General features: G+C 23.4%; 1 protein-coding gene across 1 annotated transcript; it reads left to right on the top strand.

Annotated features, from left to right (window-relative positions):
- Positions 1–321: 321 nt before the first annotated feature.
- On the top strand, positions 322–13,200 carry LOC127288804 (heat shock protein 75 kDa, mitochondrial). The gene is made up of 14 exons (XM_051316462.1): positions 322–575; positions 3,922–4,026; positions 5,533–5,615; positions 5,761–5,988; positions 6,300–6,463; positions 6,602–6,711; positions 7,045–7,118; positions 7,222–7,568; positions 7,905–8,052; positions 8,175–8,302; positions 8,846–9,036; positions 9,576–9,874; positions 9,968–10,079; positions 10,913–13,200. The coding sequence occupies exons 1-13, from the start codon at positions 464–466 to the stop codon at positions 10,067–10,069; spliced, it is 2,091 nt and encodes a 696-aa protein (XP_051172419.1). The 5' UTR covers positions 322–463; the 3' UTR covers positions 10,070–10,079; positions 10,913–13,200.
- Positions 13,201–14,315: the final 1,115 nt, after the last annotated feature.

Raw genomic sequence — 14,315 nt, 5'->3', positions numbered from 1 at the left:
TGCAGGCAGGCAGCCAAAAAGGTGTTAGTGCGCCCTTAGAAATACTTACGTCCATCTTGAATTTTTCGCCACCCAACTTAAACTACATACACTCGTGGCCAGATATGCCTACACTTTTTTGTCCTTTTTTAACACACGTGTTGTCATGGTAACATATGCGTTAGAAAAGAACAAAAAAGTGTAGGCATATCTGGCCACGAATGTACTTATCGATTGCAGCGCACCTGTAGAGAAGTAGATGAACTAAATGACTTCAAACATCATGTCTTCCCCTCGCCATTGAGTACGCAGTTCTCTGTACTACAATATTCATAGTTCTAGACGGCGTGAGTCTTTGCGACAAACTTTGCCCTTTCGCTTTTCACCGCTTGCCACGATATAATCACCGGTGTTTCAAGTGAATTCATATAAAATCAAATATTTCTTTCTTTTTCTTGAAATTTTAAAAAATAAATAAACAAAAATGTCTGTGTGGAGATTCCAGCGTGTAATTCTTTCAAGAAGACCGTTCTTGAGGCAAATACCTCATAGAAAATTTCACCAATTGCCATGTGAGACTCCACAACGTTTGTCAGGTTCGTTTTATATATCAAATAAACTCATAGTACGAATATAATATTTTAATTGAGAGTTATTGAAAATTTTACCATTTAAATAATTTTTACTTTATCTAATCATTATTTTGTTTGAAGTTAATATATAAAAATGTTTTCAAATTTTTATATCATAACCTTAACAGTTTTGTTACTTTTTCAATAACAGTTTTTTTTTAGTTTTTCCTTTTGGGCATAAAGATTTTAATAAGGAGAATATTTATTTTCTGTGTATATGAAATCACTTAAATCGTATTGTAATTATTATTTTTTTTTTTCGTAAATTAAAATGCTTTAATTACGAATATTGTTTATTATGCTATACACACATGGCGTGTAACGCATTTTAAATCGAACAAAGAATGTTTTTTTGTTTTACATGTGTTTAGAGTACAGTTACAGTTATAAAGGCAAAATTTATGCAGAACGATTGGTTACTTTCAGTCAAAATACTAGTTTTCTATTATAAACGGTCCATGAAGTTCTGCATAGATTTTGGATGCAATATAGCTGTGACCGCATCGTTATTTCATTCTTAATAAAAGAGGTTAGTAATTTTAGCGCCAAATTTAAATTTACATTATTGTCTTGTTGCCGGAAGACAAAAAAGTTAATTTAAAAAAAAATATATATATATAGTAATATATAAATAGTAAATACAACTTTTTACAAATTAAACAATTTTTTTTCTGATTCGAGTTAAAAAAATGTTAATAAAATTTTATAATTAGAATTCGTATTAATCAATTCTGAAATATATTTTAAACAAAATTTCTCGAATATGTTTTTAAAAATTATTGTAGTAAAAAAAAATTTTTTAATTGAAAAAACTATATATGGGGAATTTTACATGAAGTGACCCAGGTATATCTATAAATGGGGAATTCCACGTGAAGTGACTCAATATTTTGATTTATTTATTTAAATATAACTTATATTATTAATATTTATATAAAACAAATTAAAATTTGTTTAAAAAAAATATGTTGTCAAAATAATTTTTTTTACTTTAATAATTATTAAATTACAAAATTTAGATAACATGGACTCAAAAAAGCACAATATTACATTTTGAAACTCTTCATATTATCAGGGATAAAAAATTAATGTTGTTCAATTATCATAAGAGTTCACGTTATCAACGAAACCATCTAAAATTCCTGTTTGTATATATATTTATATATATTCATGGTTAATTTAAATTAACCTATTTAATTAAACAAATATAAGAAAAAAAAGAATAGTAGAATCCCGGTTTAAATAATTTTTTTAAGTTAAATTTTTAATGACAAATTTTTCATTTTTATTTTCACTTAATTAAAAAAAAAGAAATTAGTCATCGACAAATTGAAACTTGTCCTTAATAATAATAATTACTAAATTATTTTCGTTTCAAAACGAAAATAATTATTGTTCAATAATTTTCATTGATATTTATTATTCCCAATTGCGCCAGGTTATTAAATATCAATTTTTTTTAAACAATTGATTAATTATTTATAATTCATTATTTATGTATTCATTTATTACTATCCGAGAAATATATTTTTTTAAAAAATATATTCTTATGCAAGAAATATATTTTTTTTAAAATTAAGACAAAGAAGAATAGTAGAATTCCGGCTTGAACTACATTTTTCAGTTCAATCTTCATTTACAAAATATTTCTGTTTTATTGTAAAGAAACAAATTTTCAAAAATTGAAAATTTTTTCGAAAATTATAAAGAGAATTTGTAAAGAATTTTCTTCATTTATTTTCCTTGATTACGCCAGGTTATTTTATGAGAAAACCTTTGAACTATTTATTACTATTATCATGTATTTTTCACTCAACTTGCATTTATTATGCTGTATTGCGCCAGGTTATATTATAAAATTTCATTTTTTTTAAATCATTCATTAATTTAATAATTGATTATTCTTTTATTAAATCATTTATTGCTTCTATGAACTAGCAATTTTTTAATAACCGGCTCACATTTCAGGCGATTAAGAAAACTAGTTCGGCTGTTATAAATTCAAAAGAACGAAACTCTAAATTTATGACTATATCTTCTTGGCGAAAAATTCTTGAATTATGAAATTATTTCTTAATTTAAAAATTCTTTATTTTAAGAGTTTTATATTCTTATTTTAAGAATAAAAAGGAAAGGGAACTATTCTTAAAAAGACGCCAAGAAGATATTTCTTTTTAGAGTAAAGTTACTTTTTTAACAGTGTTTATAACAGCCGAATGACAACTTTTATAAGTCGAAAAAAGATGTGCTTAAAGATACGAATGTTCAAATGAACTAAATCTCCCGCATAGTGTGATCGACTTAATTTCGTTATTAAAAGTCACTAACAAAAGAAAAATTAAAAAAAAATTCATCCAAAATGACAAATAATTGAGCTTGTGCATGCTCAAACGAGAGCTCAGAAACACTCTCTTATGGTAGTCAGACAACAGTCAAGAGTTTATTGTTATTCATTGCTAATCGACTACAAACAGAGTATGCGTCTGACTACAACGATTATTACATTCAGAAGCTTAATTATTACTTTTTAATTTAACGACATTTAAATTTTTCAAAATAACCTGTTCTTCAATATAAACAATTAGACGTAAAGTAAATTTTTTCAATTTTCCCGCAAAAGTTTGCTCGTTGTTCAAAATTTTGGAGGGTCCGAAGTTTCTAATATTTTTTTTCATATTTATTATTAAAAAATAAACAATTTTTTCCTCTAAAATTTTTAATTTAAAACTTGTCTTCATTAGTAGTTAATTAGTTGAAATTCATTTCCATATACGTTTTTGTTTTTTTCTTATTTATTTTTAAAAGTTTGAATTTAAAAAAAAAAAAATTTCTGTTGGTGACTTTTAATAACGATGTAATACTTGTTATGTAGTAAAAAATGTTTATACATATATTTATTTCATTTTAGCTTGAAATTAAGTCGATCACACTATGCGGAAGATTTCGTTCATTTGAACGTTCGTATTTTCAACCACATGAAAAAAGGGCGCTTATGTAAAATATTTAAGCCTAATATAATGTTTAAAAAGCAATATAAAAACATTTTCACTATGGAATTAATTGTTTTTTCTGCGATTTCTTCAATCAGTAACCATAAACAAGGTCTTGAATAAATTATTATATTGAATTCAAATTCAATATTAGGGTATGAAAAAATTGTTAAATAATTATATTTTAAAAGCAACTTTTTTTGTACATTAAATCTGAATAATAAAATTGATGATAAATTTATCATAAGGAGTTGTCATCAATATCATATTAATAATACTAATTGTCTTGTGATTATTAAAGACAAATATTAATGTTTTAGCTTTGGTAAGCAACTCTGTTAGACTTTTTTCATCTCAAGCTGCAGCTGAAAACAAATCTGAAACTGAATTGCATAACATAATAAAAGACACGGAGAAAGCTTCAGGTAATAAATGTGAATTTTTTTTTCACTTCAACGACATTGCAGTTGAAGCAGATTCAAATTTTTTTTATCCGAATCTCATTACAGACATAAATCATTTCAAATCAGACAGGCTGTAACGTCGTTTATCTAAAATTTTGGGGAAAAAAACTTTAAGTATTTCAAAATCCGTTGGAAAAATTAAAGAATGTTCAAAAATAACAAAATGGCAGCCATTTTAAAAAAATGTAATTTAAATTCATGAAGTAGTATAAGGAGACCCTACTGCTCTTAAGTTGAAGCTGATTTCCCCGTTTCTCTCTCAATTAACTGAGGTGTCGAACCTATCGGAAAAGTTGGGAACTAGTTACCCACACTGGCACAAAATGTGTACGTACAGTTACTGACACATAGAACTTTAGCAAAATGGCTGCCGTCCATGTTTACATTGCTCATGTCACTTTTAGCAGACGAAATTTCGTAGGTATCAAATTTTCCCGTTAGGGTTCGACACCTCCGTTAATTGTAAGAGAAACCGGGAAACGGCTTTAGCTTTCCCGGACAGTGGGGTCTCCATATATGTACTACTTCGTGTTTAAATTACTCAAAACCTTCACTTTTTTTTGTTCAAAATTTTTTTCTAGATTGTCTTCACCGTGTAGAATATTTTTTTATAAGTATTTATTTTATGCCCGATTTTGGTAGAAGAGAAAAACAATTTTCCAGAATTAGACACAAGTTAAATTCTTATAAAAAATATTATTCATGGTGAAGTATTTTTTTCCCCTTAATTTTAGATAAACTACGTTTAAGTCTGTTTGATTTGAAATGAATTTGGTCTACAGGTTTTAATTTTGAAAATTAATCAATTTTTCTTAATTTTCTGTATTTTTAATTTTTGTAAAATTTCTCTGTATACAACTTTTTTTTTAAATGAATTTCAATTTGTCCAAATTTTTATACGAATTATTATTTCATTAAATTCTTAAGACGAGGAATTTTTATTTACCTGAAATTACAAATGGCCAAATAAATATTTGAGAGAAAATTTACTGCGTTATTTTTAAAATTTACTAATCACGATTTTCTTGACAATTTTTGTTTGGAATATTCGGTCATTTGCAATTTCGGACAAATAAAGATTCATCGTTTTAATAATTATATATATATATATATATATCAAATAAGATTTTGTGCAAATAAAAATTCGTAAAAAATTGAAGATTCGGTGAATTAGAAATTTTTAGATTTAAAAATTCAAATCATTTAAAATTCAATTGAAAGAGAAGTATGCTAGACTAAAATTCGGTTAAATTAGATGTAAAAAATAAAATTAAAATTCAGACTCAATGAGTTAATGGAGAATTTAATAAAATGTTTTTAACATGTAAAATTATTCGATAAGTTTCCTATAATTTGCATCAAAATTGAAACCTGTAGATTGATTTAAAAATTAAAAAAAAATGTTTCACATTAAAACAGAAGGACGTTATGTTTCTGAAAAATTAAATTATTCGATTTTCTTTTAAGGTGATAGTTCCAAATATGAATTTCAATCAGAGACTAGAATGCTTTTAGATATTGTTGCAAAGTCTCTTTATTCTGATAAGGAGGTAATTTTATTTTATTCTCTATTACTTTATAAACTGCATTGCATTATATTTTACAGGGCTTGTATTGTATAAAAAAAAATCGTTAAAAAATTTTTTTTTTTTGAAACAATGCAATTAAATATTGAAAAGAAAAATTATAATTCAGGTTTTTGTACGTGAATTAATTTCAAATGCAAGTGACGCTTTAGAGAAACTTCGCTACATAAGATCTAGTGAAAATTTATCGACCGATGATGGTGGCGATAGAAGTTTAGAAATTCATATTGGAACCGATAAACAAAATAGAATTCTTACAATTCAAGACACTGGAATTGGAATGTCTCGCGATGAATTAATTTCAAATTTAGGAACTATTGCCCGTTCTGGTTCAAAGGTAATAACTGCAAAATAATAATAATTAATTGATAGAATCTGCTAAAATTTAATAGAATCTAATTGAAGCTAATTCAGATAATTTTAGAAACATAATTAAATGAATCAAATTCGCTAATATTTCTGAAATTGGTTAATATTGGTTTTTAATCAATTTTGTCCAGAATTTTTAGTTTTTTCCGTTTATGAGAAATTTTTAAATATATAAATTAAATTTATTTTTTAAATTATGCTTTCATAGATTTTATGGTAAAAAAGTAAAAAATTTTAAATCTGCAAAAGTTTATAAGAGGGAAAATCAATTTTTTTTAGGCTTTCTTGGAAAAATTAAAAGAGAAACAAGGTTTTGATACTTCAAATATTATTGGACAATTTGGTGTTGGATTTTACAGTGCCTTTATGGTTGCCGATAAAGTTGAAGTCTACACTAAATCCTATCAAAAAGATTCCGAAGGTCTTTATTGGAAAACTGATGGGTAAAATAATTTTCTGAAATATATATTTTTTTTCCTTTCATTTAAAATTAAGAAAAAGAAATTTTAGTTTTTAATCAGTATTTGCTAAGGAAATTTTATAAATAGATAAATATATGAATTTTTATCTTCTATTAACAGTTCTGGTACTTATGAGATTTCAAATGCTGATGGAGTTCAACCGGGAACAAAAATAGTATTACATTTACGTACAGATTGTCGTGAATTCAGCGATGACGACACAATTAACAGTAATTAATTTTTTACCTCTAGAAAATATACAGGCCTCGGATTATACGACTTTTTCGACTATTTCCGAGTTTTTTTTCCAAAAATACGACTTTTTTCGATTTACTTTAATATAATGCGACTATTCCGACTTTTTTTTACATTTAAAAAAAATTTTTTAATAAAATATATTTTTTTAAAAATGAAAATAATCGATTTTTTCGACTTTTTTTTGAATATAAATCGACTAAAACGACTTTTTTTGTGCCTTTAAGTCGATCCGAGGCTTGAATATATATATATTTTTTTTATTTCTCAATATATATATTTTTTTAATTCGAAATTTTAATTTACAGAGATTATAAAAAAATATAGTAATTTTGTTGGAAGTCCAATTTTTGTTAATGGAAAAAAAGTCAATGTTATTCAGGTTAGTTGTGGATTTTTTTTTGACCGAAATGATTTTTTTTATCGTAAAAAAGCCATCTTTTTTGGAAGTTAATAATATTTTTTTTTTTTAAATTTTAAAATAGCCTTTGTGGACAATGGAACCAAAAGATGTGACACCAGAACAACATTCTGAATTTTATCGTTTTATTGGCAATTGTTATGATTCACCACGATTTACATTACATTATACAACTGATGCGCCAATTAATATTCGAGCTTTACTTTATTTTCCCGATGAAAAACCAAGTCTCTTTGAAAGTAGCACGAGTTCATCAATTGGAGTTTCTTTGTACAGTCGGAAAATTTTAATAATGAGTAAAGCTGATACAATATTGCCAAAATGGATGAGATTTATTAAAGGTGTTGTCGATTCAGAAGATATTCCTCTAAATTTAAGTAGAGAATTGCTGCAAAATAGCGCCCTCATAGCGTAAGTTTGTTTTTAAGAATTTTAAAAATTATAAAAAATAGTGGGCAACAATAGATTTTTTTTGGGGGAAAAAATTAATTTAGAAAACTCTACGAAATTCAAAATACATGTTGAGGCGCATGAATTAAATTAGAATTTTCAGTTCCAAAGAATTTTATTAGAAAGAAAACAGATTTTTTTTTTAAATTATTAATTAACAGAATTTCATTTTAAAAAATTTCTCTTTATCCAACTGTTTATTTAAAAAAAATCTTATTTATTAATTAGCCTAAAATAAGAATTAATTAAATTAGACATAAAAGATGTTATATAAGAATTTTTTTAAATATTTTTCAGAAAAATACGAAATGTACTTACGTCTCGAATTTTGAAATTCCTATACGATCGTTCAGTGAAACAAACTGAGGAATTTACCAACTTTTACAAAGACTATGGTTTCTTTTTAAAGGAAGGAATTGTAATGAGTAACGATTCAACAGAAAAGGTAAATAGAATTTAAAAAAAACAAGTATATTTTCAATAAATAAATAAGAATAACAAAACATTGAAAAAATGTTTAAAAAGCTTTATAATAATGAAAGTATTTTTCAATTTGATTTTTTATAGGAGAGTATTGGTAAACTTTTAAGATTTGAATCGTCTTTAAAAGCACCAGGAGAATTAGTTAGTCTTCCAGAATATTGTAAAAATCTAACAACAGAACAAAAGGATATATATTATTTATCAGCACCAAGGTAAATTTTTTTTATTATTATTTTTTTAATGAATTTTTACTTAACAAAATTTTTACCTACCTAATTTTAATTTGTCCAAATTTTTATTTCAACGAAATTTAAGACGCCGAACATTAATTTGTCCAAAATTACAAATGTCCGAACAAATAATCAACAGAAAGATTTCGGCACTATTTTTAAAATCAACCAATCACAATTTTATCGATAATTTTTGATTGGTTGTTTTTAAAAATCGCGCCGAAATCGATTGTTTGTTCGGCAATTTCAAATTTCGGACAAATGAAAATTCAGCGTCTTAAAAATTCGGACAAATTAAAATTCGGTGAATTGGAATTTGTCATTTAAAAAATTCGAATCAGATAAAATTCGATTGAATGAGAATTCTGATAAATTAAAATTGGATTAAATTAAAATTCTCTTAAATAAAAAGTCATGAAAAATTTTGTTAAGTAAAAATTCGTATAAATTTTTATTTATTTTTGTTTTTTTCGAAATTCGAAATTTTAATTTTCCTTTAAATAATTATTTTCTACTTTCTTGTAGTCGAACATTAGCTGAACAATCGCCATATTTTGAATCGTTTAAGAAACGAAATCTCGAAGTACTTTTCTGTACAGAACCATATGATGAATTGGTATTAATGCATTTGGGACGTTTTAATAATTTTAATCTTACTTCAGTGGAAAAAGAATTGAGACAAGATCCTGATGCTGAAAAAGATAAAAATCAATTTGGTAAATTTTTTTCACCTTTTTTTAAAAATTATATTGTTAAATACTTTTAATTGTTAAATTAATAATTAAAATATTTTAACAATAATTGTTAAATAAAATATTTATTAAATTACGTTCAAATAATAGGAAAAAACTAAATTAAAACAAATTTTTTTATCGTATTTGCGAATTTTTAGAAAAAATCGATTTTGACAATGAAAATTTTTCAAAATAATTTATTTTTGACAAAGTTATAATTTTTCTTCCAAAATTATGTTAAAATAATAGGAAAACTATAATTTTAATAATTTTTTATCGTTTTTGAGAATTTTTGAAAATTTGTAGAAAATTATTTTTGCTAAAAATCATTGATTTTGATTAACATTATTATTATTTTTCTATAAATTAGTAATTAATATACTTATTAAAAAAAAAATTTAATTTTCTGTTTTGAAATTTAGTTTTTCAATTATTTATTATTTTTATTATTTGAATAAAAGAGGATTATTTGAAAAATACAAAATATTTAATTAAAATTTGTTTTTTATTTATTAAAATAGAGACATTAAATAAGGGAGATATTGATAATTTAATAAGCTTCATGAAAAAAGTATTGGATAAAAAAGCTTTTGAAGTAAAAACAACAAATCGTCTTGAATCACATCCATGTGTTGTCACTGTACAAGATATGGCGTCGGCAAGACATTTTATTCGAACGCAAAGTAATAAATTAGATGATAATTCAAGATATCTTTTACTTCAACCACGATTTGAAATTAATCCAAATCATCCAATTATACAAAAGTTGATTAAAATTAGCAGCTCCGACTCTGTTTTAGCTGAATTACTTACAAAACAGGTAAATATTTCCAAAAAAAAAAAATTGTTTGAAATTAAATTTTAGTTGCTAAACAAAAGAAAAGTAAATTAATTTTAATTTATTTTTTTTTAGTTATTTATGAATTCAATGGTTGGCGCTGGACTTGTCGAAGATCCACGAACATTACTGACAAGTATGAACGAGTTATTAGCAAAAGCTTTAGAAAAACATTGATTAAAAATAGGTGAGAATTCTTGTTCGTATGTTTAATTTTTTAAATTTTCTACTTAATAATATTGAGTTTTTGTTTCAACGATTTCTTATTACTACTGAAACGAGGATTCAAATAATATAAAACGTAAATTTCTTTTGTACTAGAAAGTTTTTTTTTAATTGAATTTTTTTAAATTTAGATTAATTTCTAATTTTATTTAAAGAACAAAAACATTTTAATAATTAAAGTATTATAATTAGTTTTGTTGTTATTGTTGTTGTAAGAAAACTTAGCTTTAAAAGTGAAATAAAATTGTCTATTTTTAAATAAAAAGTATTTTTTACCTTTTCTGGAATAAAATTTTAAAATTGTTAATTAGAATAAAAACTGATAAATTTGAAATTAAAAAGCGATTTTGTATTTTGATAAAAATTTAAATTTTCCAAATTAATTTTTTTTTCTCTTTGAATTATAAAGAAATATTTTCTTTATCATATTCTTTATAAGAAAATTTGTCGATTTTTTTATAAAGAAATTAAATTTCAAATTTGTCTATGTTAAAAATTGATAATTTTAAATGTATATTTTAAGATTGTTAATTTTTAAATTTAAAACTTCGCATGATTCTTATAAAAAAAATTTTTCTATTAATTTTTAGTCTCATATATATTTTATTTTAAATTATTAAAATTATTTTATTTATAATTTTATTAAAAATTCGAAATAAACGTTTTTTTTTGTAACAAATATAAAAATTAAAAGGGATTAGAGGTTTTGGCTTTAAATATAAATTATTAGTAATATTATAAATGAAATTTCTCTTAAAATGCAAAATTTAAATAAATTATAAATGTCTAATACAGATGCTGTTGCGACCTATTTTTTGATTCTATTTGTCAACACAAGGCAATTTTCTAATTTTTGGGAAAGATTTCTTTAAAAGAAAAAAAAACAGATGAGATCAAAACCTGTGATTTCTTCAACTAGTGAGTAAGTACATAAATATAATCAGCAATGGCCGATTATTTATTTTTTTTTAATGGAAAGATTTTTCATTTTTCCTTTTTTTTTTTATTCTACATATTACAAAGCTTCAATATAAAGGTATGTATTTATTTTATACGCAGTATTTTTTTTTTATTTATTTTTATCTTAAATTCAATTTTTAATACTAAATTAGTAAAATATTTAATATTTTGCAATTATCCGATTTGTTAAAAATTTATGGATTTGTTAAAGAATTAAAAAACAATTTTAATTGAAATTTAATTAAATCATGAATTTTGAGACTTGATATAGCGTATGTGTCCTTTTTGCATAATGATTACAGCTTTATCTTCTGAATGTGGTACCACATTCTGTGTAGGCGGCAGGGTTTCTAGTATGATTTCATTTACAGTTATAATTTTTATAATCTGACACGAATTATGTAAATTTAAATATTTTTTAAAAATAAATATTTGTTTATTTAGAAATATTAAATTAAAATAAATTAAAAATAAAAAAAATTTATTATACCGTGAGAATCAACCTTTTTTTGAAATTGTAATAAATAAAATTATTACATTAATTAAATTTTAGATACAATTTTACAATACTTTGTAAATAACAAAAAAAAATGAATTAATTATCTTCTTTTAAATATTTAAATTTAAAAAAAAATAAATATAAACATAAAAGTCTCATTAAATAAACGGTGAATTTCATAATTGAATTTTTATTGGGAAATATACAAAATTTGGTTTATAATAACAATTAATTTTTACATATTATAAACTTGCATTTAGATCATTTTTATTTCGTAATTTTGCTACTTATTGCATTAACATTAATGTAGAATCGCATTTTTATTGTTTTCCAAATATTTTTTACATTTAATTGAAATTTATATTTATAAATTTTGTAGAAAAAAAGGAAATATTAAAAATATTATATATTTAAATAAAATGCTATTACTAAATGTGAAGAATGATACAGAATTAATGCAAAAAAAAAGAAATTGTGGTATTAGAGAGGAAAAAATATTCATTGTTAATATATTTATATTTTTATAAAAAAAAGCATGATGCTTTTTTGTGATTCTCGCTTCTTAGTTGATTAGTGGCACCTTCTGTAGATTGCGAGGAATCAGTGACATGAGGTTTGCGGACAAAAAATCATTTCCTAGCCACAAGGAAAATACAAAATCTAACAGTAGTCATGTCAGAGTTCGTGATTTGCTGATTGTATATGGAAAATAATTACAATAAATATTGTAATTAGATAATTTTAAAATTAGTCCAAAATTAACCAACTGTCAGGGGAATTTATCGGAATCCAACAATGAATTAATTAAATTTTTCTCTTTATATTCGCTAAAAAGTTGCTTAAATCTGTATTCAACTTTTTATTTAACATTTATTGACTGTAGAAAATTTTCAAATCCACAATAATAATGCGATCTTCTCTGAATATGATAAAAACTATTTTTAGTCAAAATTTTGTATATTTCTATTTTTTTTTTATCTGATTCACTAGTTTAAAAAATATATAAGCAAAAGGAAATGTAAATGTCATTTCTCATTTTCAAAATATCTGTTTATGAACTGGGACATGTAAAATTTTCTGTAAGGAGATTGTGGAGTACTATTTTAAATTTTGTTAAAAGCAGTAAAAATAAACTGCTTTGAAATTTAATATTCTTTCACGTTAATTAATTACTTTTGAATAATACAAAAAAGGTTGATGTTCATTGTAATAAAAACTAAATATAATTTTTAAAATTGATAACAAAAATTTAAAACTAAATTGTTTAAATAATTATCGAAAATTATCTCTTTAGAAGCGAACAAGTTTTTTTTATTAAAATTAAAATGTGACACAGATATTACGGTGATTGAAAAATGTAGTAGAAATTTTTTTTGATGTTTAACAAATCATCATAAAAAATAATTAATATTAACAAATTAGTAACTTGCACATCCATTTGCAATAAATTAAAAAATTTATTTCATGTAAATAATCATTAATGTCTGTTTGCCTTATTGGCATTCAATTGAAATCATTCATTATTTAAATTTTGGAAAATATTTCAAAATTGACAAAACTCACACCAATTTATTAATTATAAACATGCTCTTTTGAGATAATTATGCAAGTAATTAATTGCAACTAGCTCAGATTTTTTAATAGAAAATCTTTTTTATATTAAATTACTTATTTATTTTCATTATATTTCATTATTTTCTTCATCATTAAAACACGTTTGTTATATTTAAATAACATTTTAAAAAGTAATAAAGCACCGCGGAAGACGATATCGCGTGAACATTATCAAGTATTGTTGTCAAGGATTTAATATAATTGTTACTAATGAGATACACTGAAAAAATTGTATGGTCCGAGCAATCAAATTTTCGGTTAGTACAACCAAACTTTGGTTAGGCTAACCAAAACAATTCGATTGGCACAACCAAAGTTTGATTGTACTGACCAAACATTTTTTCAGTGTAGTTATTCATAAAATTGATATTGTGTTATTAAATTAAAGTTTAATTATCACTAGCTCAGATTTCTAAAAAAAAACTCTTTATTACATTAAATTAAATAATTATTCATTTTCAACATGTATTATTTTCTATCTTCTTATTTTTACTTTAAATTTAAAAAAAATTAACCCAACTCTCATTTGAGACACAATAATTATATCGATTTTCAGTTTTTTTTTACAAATCTGATTAAAAATATATCATGACGAAGTAACATTAGTTGTTACATCTGTTATAAAATTTCATATTAATGATAATTACTTATCACTAGCTCAGAATTTCACCATTAAATATTTTTAGAAGATGTAATATTTCTAATAATTTATTAATTCACCAATTTCATTTAATATAGTTTAAAACGATAAATCTCATAATAATTATCTAATTAATTAATCATGGCTTATTTCATAAAATCCAATTAATATTATCGATCTTTGTACATTTCACGTGGCAGGTCAAATTTATAATTTTCAAAAAAAATGCGACTGACGGAGGGTTAAATTCGAAAAAAATGTTTAAAGAAAATGTAACAAAAATGTTTAGCTGAAATATATTTCTCTGTTAATTAATTATATAAATTAATAAATTAAATTAAAAATAATAAATGAATTCTCATAATAATAATTTTTTTTAAATATCGTCGAGGGTCTCGTTGGGCAGCACTAAAAATTAATAATATTAATTATAATTCAAATTTTTTTTATTCCCATTATTTTCGAAAATAAATTTTTTAACTCTT

Source organism: Leptopilina boulardi, unplaced genomic scaffold, assembly GCF_019393585.1.
Source record: "Leptopilina boulardi isolate dan_hultmark-lab unplaced genomic scaffold, ZJU_Lbou_2.1 LbouV2_396, whole genome shotgun sequence".
Lineage (NCBI taxonomy): Eukaryota > Metazoa > Arthropoda > Insecta > Hymenoptera > Figitidae > Leptopilina > Leptopilina boulardi.
The sequence above is the reverse complement of the archived record's forward strand: the minus strand, read 5'-3'. Positions and strand labels throughout refer to the sequence as shown.

What these genes read in the sequence shown, in the direction of transcription:
- LOC127288804 (XM_051316462.1), top strand. Translation starts at nt 464, where the DNA reads ATGTCTGTGTGGAGATTCCAGCGTGTAATTCTTTCAAGAAGACCGTTC. An exon ending in CTCTTTATTCTGATAAGGAG is followed by an intron (nt 5,616 to 5,760) that starts GTAATTTTATTT and finishes ATTATAATTCAG; the next exon opens with GTTTTTGTACGTGAATTAAT. An exon ending in CGATGACGACACAATTAACA is followed by an intron (nt 6,712 to 7,044) that starts GTAATTAATTTT and finishes TTTAATTTACAG; the next exon opens with AGATTATAAAAAAATATAGT.